We start from the raw sequence: 23,175 nt of genomic DNA, 5'->3' as shown, positions 1-23,175 counted from the left end.
ATGGGCCTTTCCTTACTCTATTGGCCGGTTACATGAACTATTTAGACTAGTCTTACAAGTTAGTCATCTAATTTTTAGTCAATTTTTTTTTCCTCAAGTTTTTTTTATTTCATTTTAACAGAGTTTCTGTGGGTACATTTAAGGTAAGGCAAATTTAAGACCTTTTAAAGACATTTTTAAGACCAATTAAAGAACATTTCAGGAATAAATTGAAGGGAGCATATGTTCTCTAAATGTAAATGTCTAGGAAGCACACAATGAATAATATTAGCAACACATCAAAGTTTGAAAATATAATTTCCAACATCTCCATTACTGTACTGTTAATTAATTTTATATATATATATATATATATATATATATATATATATATATATATATATATATATATATATATATATATATAAATAGCTTATAGTTTGAATAGCTTTGCACCCAAAGTTGAGTTTTATGATTAAAACAAGAACAAATATCTGCCAATGGGTTTAGAAAAATCAACTTAATTCAAATGAAAAAGAAATTTTCATATCGATTGACAGATATTTGTTCTTGTTTTAAGCATAAACTCACTAAATTTTGTTCAGTTTCTCAAATAACAAGATTTAATTTCTTCATTTTGCATCTTAAGTAAATGTATCTTGATTAAAGGATGCTTACATATTTGTACTGGAAAACAAAAATTTAATTTAATTTAGGGCCCTATGAAATCCGTTTTATTTATTTTTTTTGTTTTGTTTTGTATTATAGTTTATTGTTTTCATTTTTCTGTATTCCATTTAAAATGGTTTAATTAAATTTAAATAATCAAAATTAATTAATAAAAACAACTTAATTTATTAACTTGTTTACAATAATAGGGCCCTATGAAATATTTTGTTTCTATCAGAAATTTTGTGTTGTGTATTTTGATTTTTATGGTAATCAAATGAAGGCATAAAACTAATTTAATTTATCTTTTAATCCAATGATAATTAAATAAATTTAAAGGTGCTACAGAGGATGTTTTGTTTTATACATTTTTGCAATATTACTTGAAACTGTCTTTACTAACTGATAAAAGACTATTTATTAGGTGCACTGAAAGGAATAATATCAATATACATCATCTGTGCACGAGGTAGGGCCTTAAAAACATCAGCCAATCATTTGTGTGATCATCTGGCTTGTCAATCACTGCCATGATTGGCCAAGAGGGCCAATCCACGCACGTCTCTCACAAGGAACGTAATAGCAGTGATTGACAAGCCAGAGAGTTTTTAAGGCCCTACCTCGTGCACAGATGATGTATATTGATATTATTCCTTTCAGTGCACCTAATAAATAGTCTTTTATCAGTTAGTAAAGACAGTTTCAAGTAATATTGCAAAAATGTATAAAACAAAACATCCTCTATAGCACCTTTAAGTCTTTTTAAGACCCGCAGAAACCCTGTCAAAACGTAGATTGATTTAATTTAAACCTGAAAAGTAAGACTGATTACCCCTTGGTTAACTGCTAGTTGGTCAGTTGGGTCTCTGTATGCTATGCTAGTATATAAGTTAACTGATACAGACATTAAAGGTGCAATATGTAAGATTTCTGTCCGCTAGAGGCCAATTCAAAACAAAGGCGTAGCTTGATGACGCCAAGTTTGAGTGTGGAATCTTGGGACATGTGGTCTTCACCTCACAGCCGGTGGGAATAATCGGGATTGGAGTCAGGAAGAAATCATGTTCATGGATGCGATTATTAACGTTACTGTAGTATGAAGCAGAGCAGAAGCGAGTGTTGTGGAGCTGAACGAGGAGCTGGAGCGATTGCTCAACACACGCCTCACGAGCAGCGGGACTTTTATTATGACACAGTCGCCGGCGCCGCTTCTGCTTTTCCGGTCATGAGTATGAGGTAACACAGCTCTGTTTATCATATTAGATACATTTAAGAGTGTTGAAAATGATGTTATAACGTTACTCTGTGCGTTCGCTCGACGGCTGCTGTGAGACACTGTTACACACTGCAGTAAGATAGATCGATTTCAGAATATCATATTAAATGCAGGATGTCTTGTGTTGATAAATGGCATGCAATTAATTTTAAAACGTATTGTATGATGGAGAAAATGCTGTATTACTGTTACTAAAAATAAAGCTGCATCTGATTATGCTATGTTAGCTTCTTGACAAAATAGTGTTTTTCTCTGAGGCATGGTAAAGCATGGTACTCGCAAAAAATCAAGAAAATTGATTTAAACACTCTAAACGTGTTGCACTATATAACAATAATTAGCTTTCTGTCTATAAATATATCAAAACAGTTGTTCCCTTGTCTATTAAAACATGTAATATATTAAAGCGTCTTTGGTGTTTCCATAGTTTCTACAAAATAAAACCGGAAACTGAGGGAAATGCAGGTATTGACAGGCGACTCCTCACACGTCCCACAGCCTTGGTTAAAATTGCAATTTTCTCACGATTTACAAATAGTTGGAAACATTTGGGATATTGTAAGTACTCAAGTGAACAAAATATAAAACACTGGCCTAGTGGTTTTTAGATATTTTACTGCACAAATCTTACATATTGCACCTTTAATGGTCATCATAGTGTAGTTCAAATAACATTTATCATAACATGATTTTGTAGTAATTGTAATCAGATGCTAAAGAGAGTAATTTGAGCCAATGGGATCACTTGTGTCCTAACAGAGAACTGATTTCGATGAGGACCTAATTTGTCATCATCACAAAACATGTCAAACATGCTTTTGCGTGATTCTGCATCCAGACCACTAGGTGTCAGTATAAAGTCAAAAACCACTAACATCAACATAAAAAAAATAAATGCACACACGTTTTGGTTCAACATAAGAAATAATCCCGCATAAAAACAGGACAGACTAGCCCCATGATTTACTACAGTATGATCTAAATGTATTGCTATGGGAATATTAGCAACATCTGTCATTATCAGCATTATGGATAATACAGCAGCATAAAACAGATGTGCAATAGAGAAGTATACACACCAGCCAAATATTACACAACAATTTGCATCCCATTCAAGTCCTTAACGCAAAATAAAGCATGCAGAGCTCCAAGGCAGGTACACAATGTTGTTCTTGGACGGTAGGCGGCACAAATGACTAAGAATTTACACAAACTCAAGTTCAGCACATAGCCATAAAAGGTTCACATTAGCTTATTTCTGATTAGATTGTGATAACATTTGACAGCAATATGGTTTTTTTTTGCAAATACCTTGACCAGTAACACACAAACCCTTAGGAATTTTCAGCATTTTATCCCAACGGATCTACAGTACAACTATATTACATAGATTGCAGACAGCCAAGAACTTTTCTCACCCTTATTGTTTTAGTTTTTGTAATCAGAGACAGAATTATACTGTATTTTATTTTGATATGGTCCACACCTCCAGGATGAATTATATGTCAGTGTAATTAGAGAGCAATCACAGATGTGAATGGGTTACACCAAGTGTCTTTGTATTTTCCCATGACCTTGTTAGTGTCAGCCTGCACTCAGTGATAATCACATCAAAGCCGACGGCTGCTGCAATCACTGGATGCTGTTGGCAAATTACATTGAGGCTAATGCAGTTTATGGAAGTCGCAGATGCTCTGTTGGGAACTGTCTTTGAGATATCAGAAACACATACAGTAATTTAGTATTAGTACAGAGAGTTCCTCATCTCCATCTGTTCTGAACATCTTTAATGCCATACAGGCTTCAAAAAGTACACTACCTTAAACATTTTGGGGTCAATTTGATTGTTTTTTTAAAGAAATTAATACTTTTATTCAGCAAGGATGCATAATATTGATCAAAGGTGACAGTAAAGACTGTTACAAAGGATTATTATTTCGATTAATTGTTCTTTTGAAATTTCTATTTTGGTTTCCACAAACATATTAAACTGTGAAAATAATACTAAGAAATGTTTCTTGAGCTGCAAATCATCATAATAGAATGATTTCTGAAGGATCATGTGACACTGAAGACTGGAGTAATGATGCTGAAATTTCAGCTTTGATCACAGGAATAAATTACATTATAAAATATAATCAAATATAAATAAAATAGTTATTTTAAATTGTAATAATATTTCACAATATTACAGTTTTTACTGTATTTTTGATCAAATAAATGCAGCTTTGGTGAGCACAAACATTTAAAACATTTTTTTTTAAAAATCATGGCCTACCAACCCCAAACTTTTGAACAGTAGTGTATATGGACAGATGCTAAAGACGCATTTAAAATTGTCACTGCATATATGAAACAAAATGTCAAACTAAACCAATCTCAATCTCAATTAGGGCTGTCGCGGTTAAGGAATTTTCTTAAGTGGCTCAATAGTGTGATATGCGGTTTTATTGCTGTGTGTGTGTGTGTGTGTGTGTGTGTGTGTGTGTGTGTGTGTGTGTGTGTGTGTGTATATATATATATATATATATATATATATATATATATAGGCACTATATATATTATATAAATACAGGTGCATCTCAATAAATTAGAATGTCGTGGAAAAGTTCATTTATTTCAGTAATTCAACTCAAATTGTGGAAATCGTGTATTAAAGAAATTCAATGCACACAGACTGAAGTATTTTAAGTCTTTGGTTCTTAGGGAGAGATTTCTATCCTTGGAGACGACAACCTTTTTTCACGAATACAGGTGCTGGTCATATAATTAGATTATCATCAAAAAGTTGATTTATTTCACTAATTCCATTCAAAAACTGAAACTTGTATATTATATTCATTCATTACACACAGACTGGTATATTTCAAATGTTTATTTCTTTTAATTTTGATGATTATAACTGACAACTAAAGAAAATCCCAAATTCAGTATCTCAGAAAATTAGAATATTGTGAAAAGGTTCAATATTGAAGACACCTGGTGCCACACTCTAATCAGCTAATTAACTCAAAACACCTGCAAAGGCCTTTAAATGGTCTCTCAGTCTAGTTCTGTAGGCTACACAATCATGGGGAAGACTGCTGACTTGACAGTTGTCCAAAAGACGACCACTGACACCTTGCACAAGGAGGGCAAGACACAAAAGGTCATTGCAAAAGAGGCTGGCTGTTCACAGAGCTCTGTGTCCAAGCACATTAATAGAGAGGTGAAACTGTCTGTTTAGGCTTGTTTAGTGCAAATCTATGGAGCCTCTGTACAAATTACCATGGTACACACATTATGCTATCATTATTATTTAATTTTTAGTACACATGCATGAAGTGTAAAACGAGAAGGACATAATCTTTCAAAAAAACGGAAAACATTTAAATATCACGGTTGTTGTGGTTTTTGCAGTCCTCTGCGGTTGGCTCGTCAATAGCGCGGTATTACGATATTGCAGTTATCGCGACAGCCCTAATCTGAATATCTCAATCATTTCTACAAGATGGCAATGGGATGAAATGAAAGGACAGTTTTTCTCCGGAGAAAAGTATTTATCCAAGTTTTCTCTTGAGATTCACAAAATCACAAAACCAAAGTCCACAATCAAAATTCAAAGATTTTATAATATGTGACCCTAGACCACAAAACCAGTCATAAGGGTCAATTCTTTAAAATTTAGATTTATACATCATCTGAAAGCTGAATAAATAAGCTTTCCATTGATGTATGGGTTGTTAGGATAACAATATTAGAAAATCTGGAATCTGAGGTTGCAAAAAAATCAAAATATTGAGAAAATCGCCTTTAAAGTTGTCCAAATGAAGCGCTAAGCAATGCATATCCATTCACAAAAATACATTTTTGACATATTTATGGTAGGAAATGTATCTTCATGGAACATGATCTTTACTTAATATCCTAATGATTTCTGGCATAAAAGAAAAATCGATAATTTTGACCCATACAATGTATTGTTGGCTATTGCTACAAATATACCCGTGCGACTTATGACTGGTTTTGTGCTCCAGGGTCACAGAACATTTCACACCCAATTCTCCTAAGAGCAAATGATCTGAGCTGCTATCCAAATTTATTTTATGGATATATAATCATACTGTACGTCAGCGAATTTGTATTCGTTTATACAAGGAGAAAACTGCAGTTGATATAGTCTTCCAAAAGTAAAAGAAAAATGTATTTGGATGCTTTCAGGCTGTCGAACATTAGTGGAACATTAATAGTTAATGTGAGGAGGTCTTCAAATCACCTTGGGACCAACTAGCTAAATGTAATCCCAAAAATGGCTTGGGAAAAGAATAAATGCAATTGTTTGAAGATGCTAAAAGTGTGTGTTTTGAAGCCACCTGATAAGATCAGGTCAGAAACATGCAGTTTAGAGACGGGAAGTATCAGACCTCAGTTTCCTGCAGTATCTTCAGGTAGTCGGGCAGAGTGATTTCTGGAGCCGTGAGGAGCTCCACCTCTTCCTTTGCATCCTCAAGGACGCCGAGAGGGATCTTGAAGGGCACCTCATCCAGACTGGACATTTCCCTCTATCTGAAAACACAAACGGCATGCAAATAAAGAAATGTCTAAAGAGGAGAGAGTGGGATCAGTTCCTTGTTTCTGTCGAACACCTTGACGGTATGTCCGAGGGTTTTTGAGAGAAGGCTCTTATGTTCACCATGACTGCATTTATTTGATCAGGAATTCAATAAAAAACTGTATTATTGTGAAATATTATTAGCCTACAAAAAAAAAAAAAGGTTTTCTAGGCCTATGTTAATATATTGTAAAATGCAATGTATTCCTGTGATCAAAGCTGAATTTTCAGCATCATTACTCCAGTCTTCAGTGTCACATGATCCTTCAGAAATCATTCTGATATGATGATTTGCTGCTCAAGAAAGATGAGCATTTCTTATTATTATCAATGTTGAAACAGTTGTGCTGCTTCATATGCGGTTTCATCTGATATTCACACACACGTGAAGCTCACAGTGTTTTCTGCATCTGTCGTCTCAATATATGAGGACGTAAAAGCATCAACTTGACCTGCAGAGCTGCTCTGAGAGTCACTTCACAAGTGTTTCATTTGAGAAAAACTACTGTCAAATACACACTGAAACTGAACAACCTTCATGACAAACTGTCAAAATAAAAGTCCGGTTTAACTTCAAGAAATTATGACAGAAATATATCACTACTGTATACTAAACTACTTCTCAAAATAATAAAAATATTTCTAAGGAATATCATACAACCACGATATTTTTTCAGCCATGTTTTAAATGTATACATGCTGGGTTAAAAACAACCCAAGTTGGGTTGAAAATGGACAAACCCAGCAATTGGGTTGTTTTAACCCAGCGGTTGGGTTAAATGTTTGCCCAACCTGCTGGGTATTTTTATTTAACTCAACTATTGTTTAAAAATCACTGTATTGCTTAATTAAAATTAACCCAAAGTTTGTTGGAAATGAACATTTATTAATGTTCAATGAATAATTATTAAACAATAAACATTTATTAAAATGCTTATTAATAAATTTATATTAATAAAATATTAAAGCTTATTAATAAACATTCACCTTTTGTCTATTATTGTTGCCTCTAATTGCATCTGGTTTTTAATTTCCCAACTAATTTGGGTTCATTTTAAGGTAGCCATATAGCAATTTTTAAACAATAGTTGGTTTAAATAAAACTACCCAGCAGGTTGGGCAAACATTTAACCCAACCGCTGGGTTAAAACAACCCAATCGCTGGGTTTGTCCATTTTCAACCCAACTTGGGTTGTTTTTAACCCAGCATTTTTTAGAGTGTAGGATACAGTTCTGTTGCAGCATCTTAATTGACAAAAAAACGTAATGGTTTGTTGTAAATTAATTATTTTTCATTTGATTACATTTTAAAAGCTTGAATAAATTGTTGTATATAAAATGGATTTCATGAAGCCCTAAATTAAAATGTAGCAACTCTGTGGAGTTTAATTGTGAACAAACAAGTTTACATGTTTACATTCGTTCTCAAGGTCTAACAAGCGTGGAAAACATTTCCTTCCCCATTAATGGTAAATGAACATTGTGATATATATCAATATGGATAAAATATATATATATTGTGATAATATTCTTGCCCATATTACCCAGCCCTAGTTGGGGGTATGATATATATATATTTTTATATAGAAATTAATACTTTTATGCAGCAAGGATGCATTAAATTGATCAAAAGTGACAGTAAAGGAATTTATAATTTCACAAAGTATTTCCATTTAATTTTTTTATTCATCAAAGAATCCTGAAAGAAATGTTACACGGTTTCCACAAATATATAAAAAATGTTTTCAACATTAATAATAATAACAACTATTAATAGTTACTAGGTTGAGGACCAATAATAACTGAGCACCAAATCAGTATATGATTTCTGAAGGATCATGTGACACTGAAGACTGGAGTAATGATGCTGAAAATTCAGCTTTGATCACAGGAATACATTACATTTTACAATATTTTCACATAGAAAACAGTTATATATATATATATATAGTAATATATATATAATAATATTTATTTATTACAATTGTAATATTATTATTACTGTATTTTTGATCAAATAAATCGTAATTATTGCAAACTTTCGGCAGCGTAACAATGCATGTTTGCCCCCGTTCCTGCTTCTACGTTTGACTGAAACTTCTCTATATTTGTTTACCTGTTACTTAATAGTAAGGAGACTAGAGGATTAGGGATTAAAGATTACTAAGACTTGACCACCTGACCATCTCAACGTCACCGCCATGTGCCACGACACATGCTCCATCATATGTTTACCTGTCAGAAACCTTAGAGGGAACAGTGCATTTTTCTCAAGACTAGTTGTGGTTTGTCTGATAGTGATTATCTTCAGAAAAGCTGGCTCAACGTCATTAAAAAAAGTCCTCGTTTCCTATAGCAGTCTGAAGAGTCCTGCTGAAGCTCTTCACTATGACAGCTGCTCAGATCTGATCCTAATATGCTGCTCCGCACCTTCTGCACCAGATGGTTTTAGGTTTTCAAACTGAGCCGAGTCTTAACAGCCAGATGCTTGATAAGCTCTTAAGTTGTTTTCCTTCTTGTGTAGGAAAGAAGAATGAAAAGTTCAATAAGTTGTGGTATTCTGCCTAAACCACAGACAGAAGATACTGAGCGTGAGCGAGTAATGTGAGGTCTTTTGAACATTAAAGATCAAAGATCTGGTCTAGTATCATGTGCTATACTAATACAGTCAAGAGCGCACTGAAATAAACACTTGAGTACAGATGATGCAAAAGCCACTAAGTGCCGTCTGAAATTTTCTTCTAAAATGAGCATTTTTATCAAGCTTTATCAAGTTTAGGTTCAGTGATTCCACTTTAATGGCAATTAATAGGTCCTTTTCATTGCCATTAATGTGAAATAACTGAACATGAACAAACAAGCTTGATAAAAGTGCTTATTTTAGAAGAAAATTTCACTTAGTGGCTTTTGCATTTGAAATCTTCATATTAATTATGTATGTGTCACCTCTGGCTCGCTTAGTTGGGGGACACTTAATATTCAACAATATTATTGATTTGACTGCATTGACACTATTGGATGAGAACTGAAAACGAGCTAGATGACGACGTTACTGTTTTATAGATGAACTGATTTAATAATTGATGATCTTTACAACAGAACTGAATCAACACTGAACTGACTTCAGCTGAAAAATGACAGAAAATGAATCGTTCATTGAATCATTTTCCTGTTATCACTGTGAAGCTGCTTTGAAACCATTTGTATTGTATAAAGCGCTAAAGAAATAAAGGTGACTTATAAACTACAAAGATATACAAAACAGAAAATTAAATAGATTAATGTAAAATATATTTTTAAAAAAATATTAGAAATTTGCAATTTTTTGTTTAAAATTCTGGATTTTTAAAATACACACTTACACTGAAATACTGTAGAAAAAATTGTTGTAAATCTTTATTATGCTAAAATGAGGATATGTTATATTATAATGGTATAAAAATGTTTGTTTTATATTGTTGTTACATTTAAATACTATAAACATTTATAAATACATTAAATAATTACATTTTATAAATTGAAGTACGTTTTACATGAAAATATGATTTCTGTCTTTCAAAATTTCATGTTTAATTCAATGTTTTACTTGCAGTTTCTTTGTAATTATTTGTGAAACATGCAAGCAACGTCTGATGAAAATTGATTCAAAATCCCACAGCAAATCTTTTAAGTGTACACTAAAGTCGATCAGCCTTCAATGAAACTGATAAACAATGACATTCATCAAAATAATGCATTTAACATCATTAAAACATACAAATTCATTTATTTAAAAAAGTACTTTTTAAACAAACCCCCACATTAACTTTTAAAATATATTAGCCATTTCACTTAACTTTAACGCAGAGTTTCCTCACCTGTCTCGGCGGTGTGATGTGGACAGTGATATGGTCACTCTGTACAGACGTGTGTCCACTGCCTCTGCTCCACTAATCCAATGACACACACACTGACATTGGCTGATGACTGAGCCGCTCACACCTACAGGAAGTCAACCTGAAGCATCCACATTTAGAAAAACCATCATGGGAACACTTTATTTGTTTTGTCATGTAAAATATATTACACACAGATAATGTATCTGAACATATCTAGACGTGTTTTCATCTGTAAACACCACAATCAGCACGCCTGTCTTAAGCAGATCACAGGAAATCACTGTGATGTAATCAGTACTTTTTCACCCAAGTCAACATGTGACGTGTTTTGAAGGACAACTGATGCAGACTGATCACACCGTCCTATTCTCTTTACCGTAGGAAAAAAAAATTATGTGTATGTGTATATTTTTATATATATATATATATATATATATATATATATATATACACACACATACACACACACACATTATGTAAACAAACTTTTGTTGGATGTGATTAATCGCCATTAATTGATTTTACAACCCTAATACACACACACACACACACACACACACACACACACACACACACACACACACACACACACACACACACACACACACACATATATATATATATATATATATATATATATATATATATATATATATATATATATTTTAGGGCTGTTAAACGATTAATCGCGATTAATCTCATACAAAATAAAAGTTTGAGTTTGCCTAATATGTGTGAGTACTGTGTGTAATTAATATGAATATATAAATACACACAAATTAATGTATATATTTAAGAGAAATATACAAAATACAAAATATTTATATTTATATATAATTGAAATACATATACTTGTAAATATTTCTCAAATATATACATGAATGTGTTTGTATTTACATATACATAATATTTACACACAGTACACCCACATTTATTAGGCAAACTCTTTTATTTTGTATGCGATTTTATATATATATATATATATATATATATATATATATATATATATATAGGGTTGTCAAATCAATTAATGGAGATTAATCGCATCTAACAAACGTTTGTTTACATGATATATGTGTGTGTTTTTTTATATTGTATATATATATATATATATATATTTAATTTACACACACCCACATGTATGTGTGTCTGTGTGTGATTAATCGCGATTAATCGATTTGACAGCCCTAATAAATAATTAAAAATATATATGTCCATAAGTATATATATATATATATATATATATTTCAGTCATTTTATAATTTTCCAGTAAAAATACAGTGTTGTGGCAATGAGAACCTAATGAAAATTACTACTGAAAATAAGGAGAACTACAAAAAAAGAAGAAGAAAAAATTAGAAAAATAAATTATAGAAAAATATCCAAACACATTACTGTAATGAGAATCTGGGGAAAATGCATGTAACAGTCATGAATAAAAAAAATGTAAAAAATCTAAATGGTCCTCAAAAAAAGCTTCATTTTCTTTGTGCAAAGTATAATTTCTTTGATTTTATAATGAAATGTTTCCGTCAAATTTACCAAAATGAGTATCATTTAATCTGGCCACACATTTTCCCAACCAAATGTATTTTGTTTTGACGAATGAACAGTCTGTGGAGTCAAAAGTGTCATTTCTCCAGGGCCGTGGCCCAGATGTCGTCGGCCGGTGGGTCGGGCAGAACCCAGCCTTGAGGAACCGAAGTACCGTCAGGGTGTTCGACAGAAACCAGGAACTGATCCCACTCTCTCCTGTCAGGGGAAATGCGACATGAACACATTCTTTGAGCTTTGTCACATTTACTCACAGAGTTATTTTTAGAGGTTACTTGTGGTTTGAAAACAGACCTTATCTGAATAAGCGCAGGAAGGGAGCGCTCGGCCTGTGTGTAGTAATCATGGAACGGTTGAAGAGGGTGATCAGGTGGTAATTCAGCTGAAGAAAAAGAAGAGAGCAGAGTTTACATACATGTAACTGAACAGTTGCACATTTTATTGCATATGAACCTAGGTCTTCCTTATTGCGCTGAGGTGTTTATGAAACAGCATTTACTAACTCTAAAAATAGGAGAACAAGTACCATATAAATACCACTGAAGAAAAAGATCTACAGTAGTACTATTTCAAGATGTGCTGCACTATATATATATATTACTGTAAATACAGTGAAGCTCGCCTTGAAATAGTACAGGGACTGAAAAATGGTTATACTGCCAACTTGTGGTGTCCTCAGGAAAAACAACCCTCATGGATTAATGATCAGGAAAATGCTTTGGACATGGACAGGCTTGTCCTATAGCAGATATATATACACTAGCAGCCAAACGTTTGGAATCATTACGATTTTTTAATGTTTTCTCTTCTGCCCACCATGGCTGAATCTATTTTAGCAAAAAATATAAAAGCTGTAATATTGTGAAATATTATTACAATTTGAAATAACTATTTTCTATTTCAGTATATTTTACAAATGTAATTTATTCCTGTGATCAAAGCTGAATTTTCAGCATCATTACTGTTCAAGAAACATTTACAAATATTATTTATGTTGAAAAACTTTTTGCTGCTTAATATTTTTGTGGAAACTGATACACTGGCATTTAAAAGTTAATTTTATTCAGCAAGGATGCATTAACTTCTAAATCTAATTATAAAATAATTTTTTTATTATTTTTCTACTCAATCATTTTTGAAATATGATCATTTACACAGTTACTGTCATAACTTGTTTTAATGACAAATTTGTTTAAACATATTAAATAAGACATTACTAACAGGTTAAGTACATATAATGAATATATGAGCTAATATAGTGCATATATTTAGTTTCTCTAGTGAACTAACATGCTGTGGACACTAAATGACTTGCCTGAGGTAAATGTAATGCTATGTGAGATATTATTATATCAATCTTTCTGCGATTTAAACACTGGTTGAGAGATTATATGTAAATATATCTATTTATCGATCTTCTGTTTTTCTTCTTCTGCTCTTTTTCCTGTTGTGGCGATTAACAAACAGCATTGCATTACCATGCGCGCCCCCTTCTGGATTGGAGTGTGGATCGCCTGTGACTGACTGTATTTGCCATCTGACTATATGCACCAAACCATGACGTCTGTAGAATATATTATATATACATTTTATATATATATATATATATATATATATATATATATATATATATATATATATATATATATACACAAAAACACACCATAGTTTGGAGTGGACATTAATTATTAGGCATGTGACGGTATCAAATTTTCATGTTACGATTAATTGCTGAAGCTTTTATCACGGTGTACAGTATTATCACGATATTGAAATAAGTTGCAAAAAAAAAAAAGTGTTGTCATAGTATAACAGGTTTAAGAACTCTTTTTGTAATAAAAAGAACTCTGAATGTTTAAATACAATACACAAAAAATATATAAAGTAACATTTTCAAACAGATTAAAGTGCAAAAGAATTCGGCTATAAAGAACAACAGGTAACACTTTACTATAAAGTCTCATTATTTAATGCAATAACTAAGATTGAGCAACAGCTACATTTGTTATAGGAAGTATTATTTTTTGTTAATGTTAGTTAAGAAATACAACTGGTCATTGTTAGTTTTATCTCAGGTCCATTAAATAAGTTCTTTTGATTTTAGTAATGTTATTAAACAGTAACTAAGAAATAAACATTAACTAAGAATAATTAATGCTTTATAAGTATTTTTCATTGTCAGCTTGGTAATAATGAATTAACATGTTAACTAATGAAGCCATATGTCTCAAAGTTTTACTGAACAATAACAAATAATCAGAACATTTCTAATCATTAGGGCATGTTATAGTCCAGATTAAAATATAAAAATGTTTAAGTTTGAAAATAAATAGCCTATTAAGTCTTTAAGTATTAAGTATTTGGTGCTGAGATGAACAACATTGAGATTACAAAAAAAAAAAAAATGAATGGCTGTTTGAAGCATTTTAAAAACTTCACTAGCGCAGCTGCTTTGTTTGCGGGGTTTCCGGGGTAACCGCTGCATTTCTGCTGTTCCATCAGCGCCCTCTGCTGTCAGAGAGTGAATGCTTGCATGCTTCTTATGCAAGTTGGGCTTGTTTACATGAGTGCGCATGTCCCTTTGATGCATGTTGTGCATTTTATACGGTTGATGGGGAAAGTATTCTTAATGCATTATAAAAATTTTAATAAATTATTATTTACGGTATTTTGAAGTGCCCACGATAACAATATCGTGCATATTCATTATCGTGATATATCGCATTACGAATATTGGCACATGTCTATTAATTATATAATTTGAATGTAGACACTTTCATTTTTTTTAAATGAAAAAACTATCCATCTATCTATCTGTAATCAAACCCAGAATTACCTCCAAACAGCATTGCGTCCACCTCTCGCTTCTTCTGCAAGAGCTTCTCTTTTTCTTTCTTCAGTCGTTTCTCGCGGTCTCGTTTGCGTTCCTCCTCCTGCTCTCCCTCCAGCATAACTCTCAGAGCTTTCTCCTCTGTCGCGTACACGGCCGTGCGTTTACGGATCAGACTCCGCAACCGCTCCAAGTGACCCTCAAATATGTCATCACTCTCTTTTCCCGGAAACATGCCTGTTAAAATGAGAAAAATGAAAGGAAATTAAGCACTAAAGATGCAGTAGTTAGTTTAACATGCAGAAACAACTACAAATTCTCGACTGATTTCTCTAAAAAGAAAAAAAAAAAGTGTCAAGAGTGTCAAGCTCAATTTCTCAGGGATACATTTTACATCATTTAAATCATGCAAACTAAATCTTTCACCTTTCCTGGCTGCAGCCTCTTTTCGGAGTTTTCTGAGTTTTTCCAGTGATTTGAGGATGTCCAGCATTCTCTTGGCGTCTGCTTGTTTCTTTCGGACCTCTGAGAGGACGGCGTCTGCGGCCAGTTTCAACTCTTTCTCCTGTTCAACAACAAAACAGATCAGGCATTACTGGATGTATAAACTCATACTCACAAATGTTCATAGCAGAGGAAATCCACATCATACTATATAAATATCTGTAACTAAAATTAGTCAAAATATTAGAGAAGTCAAATGGTTCTTTTACAGAAACTTTTGTTAGTTAATGTGATATTAATAAAGACAAGCAAGATGGAAAGTAATATTAAGGGCACAGGAAAAAAAATATAAACTGATTATAAATCAATATTCCTATATAGATAATGATTGTGTCAATGATGTGACGGGTCATTTTTTTGTCCTTAATAATCATAAAAACACAAAGATATGACATCCAAAGTATGTAAGGTAGTACAACTAGATCTCTTTTATTGAATCTAAAAGGTTTTAATTATATTTTGCTACATATAAAGGTATTTTAAAGATTTTGAAGAGTCAAAAGGTCATTCGGTTTAACTATCCAAAGGCCAATACAGCCATTTCATTTGTGATTAAAACATCTTAAAATGTAATAAATGTATATATTTTTTATTCTGGCATGATTTTATAACATTATATATCAACATAGTGCAAAATGGCATTAAAATTATGTGTAGAAGTCGTTGCTTTGTTATGAGAAAGAATGAATTTCATTGATGTCATTCGGAGTAACCGATATAAAGAGACCATTTTGGATCAAGTCATGTGGTCAATATCATGTGACAGGATGTGACATCATTCAGACACCTGCAAAGAACCACACTGATGTGAAGCAAAGTGACTAACTCTCTCTTAACTATCTGATAAATTCATGTTTTCACTTGATCATACGCATGTCCCGAAACATCAGGTCATTCGGTACAACCGCTATAAAACATGGAAAATGTTGTAATATTTCAAAAACTTGTACTAAATATAAAATGTTTGATTGTCCTTTTGATATCAGCCTGTTAGCATTGTTTAAAAATATCGTCATTCGGTATAACCAAAATTTTGGTTAAACTGAATGACTTTTTTGTTGACAAATTTTGTCCATCTTGTAAAAAACGACGAAAGCAGTGTTAATTGATTATAAAAACCACAAAAACTCATTGTTAACACTTAATAAAACTTAAAAATGTATTATATCTCCATTATGTTTTTTTTTTTACTTTTAAAAACTTTATTCATCAGAGACCTGATTGCAGAAAGGTAAAAATAAAGAAATATCCATAATATTCTTAATAAATTGCCATTTTTTTATGTGAAGGAACATGACACAAAATGGCAAAATCTGTTCATACCAAAGTAGGTAATTTAATTATTTAAAATGCACAATATATTTTATGTTGTCTTAACTGAGACATTTTGATAAAAGAAAACTATTTAATTATGTTATTTATATAATATAGCATCATTTTATCAAATAATTAATATTAAGGGGGGACACTACAGGCAAAAACACTGTTTTTTCAGGCACCTGTCAAATTTGGGTTTTTGCGCTTTTTGGCTTTTCATAAAGTGTTTTTTCAGACTGGTGGAAAGAAAACATCCAAAATACACTTTTAAGTGTATATTTTATAGCACTTTATCTATTTGCGTCTATAGATTTCAATTACAGTAAAGGCCATTTTCTCAAAATGAGTTTTTTCTTCTGCTCTGAGTCAGAAATCTCCACTTCAGCAGAACTTACACACCAAAATTTACAGTTTTATTCCCATCTATATTCTGAAGGTTTTTACAGAGGGATTTGTTGATATATAATTTGCCTGATTTTATACAACATTTTATTCCTAAAAAAAAAATGGTGAAAATAATTTTTTTTCTGGCTGTTGATAGTATTTTCTGATTTATGGACTGATAAAAATAGATTCCCTCTGTAAAAACCTTTGAATTTATTATGTCCAAAAAATTAAACAAGAATTTTGAACCTGACTTCATCCAATATTCAGATTTTTGTTTTAGAAATGTATGCAAATTAGCGCATATGTAATTAGATAATGCCTCATTTGCATATAAACAACATTTTAGAAAACTTGTAATACAAAAAATGTTTGCAATTTTTAATGTAGCTGGGGAGGTATGGTGATATCTATTAGTTAATTTTTTTACCCCATTCACCTGGGGTGTCTTGCCTTAATATATATTTTTTCAATAAATCATAATATAGTATAATTTTAATATATAATAATACATTTAAATATACAGCATAATTAATAATAAAGCTAATAATATAGTATAATACTGACTAATATTAATAATTATTATAATTCTTGGGACACAATATATGCATAACGGATAACCACACTGATATAATCTGCCAGTTTTCCTCACTCTGTTCTTCTCCTCCACTTCTTGAAGGCGTTTCATCTGCCATTTATCAACCAGCGCCTCTCGTTCAGCACGTCTAGCCTCCTCTTCCAGCTTTTCCTCCTTTAGTTCCATCTTTCTTCTCCTCATCCTTGCTCTCTTCTTGTTAATCTGCAGTAATCTCCTCTTGATGCTGCGGACACAGTCGGGCTCCTTCAGCTCGGCCAGTCTCTCCTGTATGCTCTTCTTCAGTTCTGCCGCTTTTGAGAGCGCATCAGTCCAAACACCTTCATCCTCTACATTATCCTTCAGCATCTGACACACGACATTCAACTCAGACAGCATTTTAACAGTCCCATAGAGCTTCTCTTTGAACTGAGAGATGGATGGGGTGGATTCGGTTTGCTTTGGTTCAGTGGATTTACTGATTCTTGACAGCAGGACACTTTGAATCCACTGCTCGTCTCTCAGCCTCTCATCTGAAGCTCTTACTGATGTGATCTGACTGTTGTTTTGGTTGTCATCCAGCCAGGACTGGTTGGTAAATGAGTAATTCTGGTACATCTGAGCTGAATTATCAGGTCTGGTGTTGGACTGATAGGATACTGGTGCTGAATTTGGAAATTGGTGTTGATTTGGAGTGAATTGTCCCCTGAAATGATGTTCAGGTTGATTCCACTGGTTCTGGGACCAGGATGGAGGCGGGTTCTCGCTGTGCTGAGGAGGGTCAAAGGACCCTGGAGGTGGTCTGCTCGGGTCGAAGGGAGGAAACTGGGGCCAGGGGTGTTGTGCCGGCGGTGGGGGGTGTTGATACATGCTCCATGAGTGTCCCGCTGGAGGCATCGGCGGTCCTGCACCTCCTCCTGAATAAACCGCGCCGTCTGTAGACGGAGGAGCATTGAAGGGAGGCGGCGGAGCGCCCATATAACCGAACTGCTGAGAGTTATCCATTATTTCAGGCTAAAACCAACTGCAATTCGGTGTTGAAGCGCGCTGTTTTGATGAGCGTCCAGAGAACAGTATATAGCCGGAAGTTATGATGAAAGAACTTCCTGCCGGGACGCCTTCAAAATAAAACCCCCTTCAAAGTTCTAAATGTTACTTTCCATCCTGCTTTAAAGGATTAGTTCACTTTCAAATAAAATTTTCCTGATAATTTACTCACCCCCATGTCATCCAAGATGTTCATGTCTTTCTTTCTTCAGTCGAAAATAAATTAAGGTTTTTGATGAAAACATTCCAGGATTATTCTCCTTATAGTGGACGTCAATGGACTCCAAACGGTTGAAGGTCAAAATTAGGGGTGTGCACAAATAGTCGAATATTCGAATATTCTATCTGTAATTAATATTCGAAAAATAAAAATACTATTCGAATTTTACTATGTTGCTTTGCTGGCCATAAATGCAATGAATCCATGAAAATCCTAAGCACTAAAACTCGCAGTTATAACTAAATGCACCGGGTGGCGCTGTGGAGCGTGTTTAACAAGTTTATTTCATTTGATCGTCACATAATGTTGTCGCCTGCCTTGCAAAGTTTGGAATTACTTGAATGAAAATGATCTTACACAATGGAATTACTTTTGATCAAATGAATGAATGAAACCGAGTTATCATAATATCACCACCATAATGAGAAAGCACATGAAATCTAAACACCCGTTGAATGAGGAAAGATTTAAGCTGGTTGTGTATATTGCCTAATCGTAAACTTGTTCAGAAATGGTTAAAAAATCTTGATGAATATATAAAAAAATAACGTCTTTCTCATTTAAATTAATTTAAATAAACGAATATTCGAATATTCGTTTTTTTACGAGCCCAAATATTCGAATACAATATTTTGGAAAAATGCCTATCCCTTAGTCAAAATTAGTTTCAGTACAGCTTCAAAGAGCTTTAAACGATACCAGACGAGGAATAAGAGTCTTATCTAGCGAAACGATCGGTCATTTTTGAAAAAAAATGTAAATGTATATAAACAAATGATCGCCGTGTACGTGCTTCCGCTAAAACCACACTTTCCGTATTCTTCAAAAAGTTTATGCTGTATGTCCTACGCCTTCCCTATAGAGCAGTGGTCGCCAACCCGTCGATCGCGATCGACCGGTCGATCTTTATCACTGTTCCAGTAGCTCGCGAAAACAACAGAAATATGAGTGTAAAAATACATTACATTTCTCTACATTTCTGTCTTTGTACTGTATTTTTGTATTTATTTTTCAGTTTTTTTTTCTGGAGCTACTGGGACAGTGATAAAGGTAAATAGCCCACATCATGTCCGAGTCTGTAAACGGCCGTAAACAAGAGGCTTAGCAGACAGAGCAGCTCACTGTTCACGATGCTCGAAATATAGGAAGAAAATATAAATATTGAATTAGGGGTGAAGGGTTACATGAATGTGAATGAAATCTCTAAAAGGAATTACTGTCTTCAGAAAAAAAAAATCGATGGTAATGGCATTTTATTTTCCTCTTACCTCCGAATAAAGTAGCTAATTATTAGCGCAGTCAAAGACTATAGAATAACACTTTGGCGCAGTTCAGCTTTGTTTACACAGCGGTAACCAAGGAAACACTGTATCACTGCTGCTCCATAAGCGCCACCTGCTGTGAGTGAATTTGCGTCTGATTCAGCCTGTCTGCTGTTTTTGTTTCAAGCTTTTTGTGTAGCATATAATTTCACAAAGATAAAGTCAGACTGTTGTGTTTTTGCTTTAAATCTTGAAATTAAATCTCAATTAATTCAAATAAAAAAAAAAACTGCTCATGCAATGTGATAGCATCTTTGTTTGGATTGTGATTAAAAAGCAGTGGTTCCCTCTAATTTGAAATGGCTATGTATTTTTTGTTTATAATAATAATAATAAATATCTGCAACCAGTATGAGAATCGGCCAATTTGCTTGTAAAAATAAATAAATCAGAATCTAAATTGGCCACGAAAAAAATACTAAATACAATCTGGGCTGTCTTTTTCTATCAAGTAGATCTTGTCTTTCATAAAGGTCGAGGTCAGGGATCTTGGGCTTAAAAAGGTTGGTGACCACTGCTATAGAGGGTATGCATTGACGTCATTTTCCCGCAGGAACGCGCTCCCTCAGCTGGACTGAGTGGCAAAAGAATCTGCTGCATGACTGGATTTAATAGGGGAAACTGTGAAAACGCGAGTAAATCAAACGATTACACTAAAGGTTGGACTCGAAAGTGTGCTTTATAGCATGTCAAAGAAACCTAATCCATGATATTGACATGCAGCCAGGAGTCGTGTTTCCTGACATTTATATGTGCCTGATTTTGACGCCAGGGAAATACATAAAGCAAATCTGCCTGTGAATATTTTATATAACTACAATATAGGCAGGTTTAAATCGGAGTGATCACTTATATCAATGTTATATTTTGTCATATCGTCCAGCCCTAAAACTTGTATAGTTTTTTCGCAGTGTTTATTTTAAAACACCCAATTATGCAGAAGATGGTAAATATTTAATTGATGAGTTGAACACAATATATAACAATACAATATATACGGTATGATTTTACCCCAAAATCCAACATTTTGACACAAAATGATAACTGCAAAACATGTTTCTCTGCTGGAGTCCAGTTGTTTCTGTGAATTGCAGTGATCCATTTGCTTCTTTTTTCTGTAGCTTTCAGCAGTCTTTAAATATATACCTCATATTTTGTGTCAAAGCTATTTGTACAGTCAATCACAAAGCTCTTTCCCGTTTTGGATGTGTTTTGTGTGTTTTTCGCTGCATTCTCGCTAAAAAACCAATGCTGCCACTCAGTCTTTTGCCACTCAGTGGGCGTAATCATATACACTGCCCTCCAAACGTTTGGAAACGCCCTAGAAGAGGACAATATTGGCATAAATCTTTTTTAATTTGTGATGATTTTGCACTGATAAGGGACAACACAAACTACGAAAACATATTTTATTACATAAACAGTTTATACATAGAAAAAACAAAAATTTTCGATGCATCAAAATATCCAGCATTAGCAGCTTTCTGACCTAAACTGGGTTCTGATTGGTTCATTGTATTCTAAACTTAATTGGCAATCAATTGTTGAAGCTATTAAGGTGTGCTGACCCAAAAATCTAATGTAATTATGTAATCACAATGAAAAATATTATTGCTGGTCTTCAATGATAATGTCAAGTTACTGTAATGTATTTGCACCAAAAAATGATAAGGAATTATGCTGATATCATCCAAAACCACACTTTGCCAGGGGTGTTTCCAAACTTTTGGAGGGCAGTGTACATTTAATTTTTTTTAGAAAATGACCAATGGTTTCGCTAGATAAGACACTTATTCCTCGTCTGGTATCATTTAAAGCCCTTTGAAGCTGCACTGAAACTGTAATTTGGACCTTCAACCATTTAGTGCCCATTAAAGTCCACTATAAGGAGAATAATCCTGGAATGTTTTCCTCAAAAACCTTAATTTCTTTTCGACTGAAGAATGAAAGACATGAACATCTTGGATGACATGGGGGCGAGTAAATTATCAGGAAATTAATTCTGAAGTGAACTAATCCTTTAAAGCAGGATGAAAAGTAACATTTAGGACACAGGAAAAATGTATAATCAGATTAAAAATTAAGCAGCACAACTGTTTTCAACATTGATATTTCTTGAGCAGTGAATCAGCATATCAGAATGATTTCTGAAGGATCATGTGACACTGAAGACTGGAGTAATGATGCATTGCATCACAGGAATGAATTAGGCTACATGTTAAACTGTATTAAAATTAAAACATTTTAAATTGTAATAACATTTCACTATATTACTGTATTTTTGACCAAACAAAGGCAGCCTTGTTGAGCAGAAGAGACTTCAGGACTTATGAAGAAAGTGTAAAGCCTCTCGCTGTTTAAAACAGGTCTTACGCCTTCCGTATTCAACGGCAGTCTGGCTAGATATTTTACTTTATAACTTGTTAAAAATATGGATATTTTTCTTACACAAATGCATCGCTTCAGGTGGTCTTTATTAACCCCCTGGAGCCGTGTGGAGTACGTTTAAGATGCAGTTTTTGAACTTCATACTCATTGGTATCGTTCACTGCCATTATAAAGCTCGGATGCATCAGGATATTTATTAATATATCTCAGATTGTATTCATCAGAAAGAAGAAAGTCATATACGCCTGGGATGGCTTGAGGGTGAGTAAAGCTTGGGGTAATTTTCATTTTAAAGTGAACTAATCCTTTAAATAAAAAAAATATTGAAATGACACAAATGCTTTGTTTGTACAAAAAAAAAAAAAAATTGCCACTTTATTTACAAAATAGTATTATCCAATGCATGTCCACGCAACGTCAGCTCTCCCGTGAACACAAAATGCATGTGTCGTGATGCTCTCGTGAACGCACAATGCAGATCAATAATTTTCTAAGTAAAGTGGTAAAAATTTTTTTTTTTTTTTTTGCACAAACAAAGCGCCTGCGTCGCTTCATAAAATTGAGGTTAAACCACTGGAGTCACATGGAGTACTTTAATCTTTACTACCTTTCTGGACCTTGAAAATTCACATTCCTCATCTT

The 23,175-nt window shown here is 33.3% G+C and overlaps 2 protein-coding genes across 3 annotated transcripts in view; both read right to left on the bottom strand.

Annotated features, from left to right (window-relative positions):
• ubap1lb (ubiquitin associated protein 1-like b) overlaps positions 1-10,505 on the bottom strand; it is a 29,380-nt gene extending 18,875 nt beyond the window's left edge. Inside the window, exons 1-2 of the mRNA XM_048183706.1 lie at positions 10,373-10,505; positions 6,328-6,469 (exon numbers count right to left, since the gene is read on the bottom strand). Coding sequence (XP_048039663.1) covers positions 6,328-6,459 — 132 coding nt within the window. The 5' untranslated portion in view covers positions 6,460-6,469; positions 10,373-10,505. The remainder of the gene's footprint in view (positions 1-6,327; positions 6,470-10,372) is intronic.
• On the bottom strand, positions 10,377-18,674 carry pdcd7 (programmed cell death 7). Of its 2 annotated transcripts, XR_007184079.1 has the most exons (6): positions 17,635-18,674; positions 15,204-15,342; positions 14,784-15,014; positions 12,242-12,329; positions 11,936-12,145; positions 10,377-10,511 (listed from the first exon to the last, which is right to left on the bottom strand). XR_007184079.1 is itself a non-coding variant. In XM_048183705.1 (5 exons), exons 1-5 carry the CDS (start codon positions 18,559-18,561, stop codon positions 12,025-12,027), a joined length of 1,506 nt encoding a protein of 501 aa, XP_048039662.1. In that variant the 5' UTR covers positions 18,562-18,674; the 3' UTR covers positions 11,664-12,024. The 2 variants fall into 2 exon arrangements, 1 of the variants encoding a protein (XP_048039662.1); XM_048183705.1 differs by lacking the exon at positions 10,377-10,511 and having other exon boundaries at positions 11,664-12,145.
• Between the last annotated feature and the right edge of the window lie 4,501 nt (positions 18,675-23,175).

The sequence above is a fragment of the Megalobrama amblycephala genome, linkage group LG3 (genome assembly GCF_018812025.1).
Source record: "Megalobrama amblycephala isolate DHTTF-2021 linkage group LG3, ASM1881202v1, whole genome shotgun sequence".
Classification (NCBI taxonomy): Eukaryota; Metazoa; Chordata; class Actinopteri; order Cypriniformes; family Xenocyprididae; genus Megalobrama; species Megalobrama amblycephala.
The sequence above is the reverse complement of the archived record's forward strand: the minus strand, read 5'-3'. Positions and strand labels throughout refer to the sequence as shown.

Excerpts from the sequence above, each read along its gene's own strand:
- pdcd7 (XM_048183705.1), bottom strand. The coding sequence starts at position 18,561 with ATGGATAACTCTCAGCAGTTCGGTTATATGGGCGCTCCGCCGCCTCCC. Across the intron at positions 15,343-17,634 it reads AAGTGGAGGAGAAGAACAGA|GAGAAAGAGTTGAAACTGGC; the intron begins GTGAGGAAAACT and ends GTTGTTGAACAG. Across the intron at positions 12,330-14,783 it reads GGACGCAATGCTGTTTGGAG|CTGAATTACCACCTGATCAC; the intron begins GTAATTCTGGGT and ends CTTTTTCTTCAG.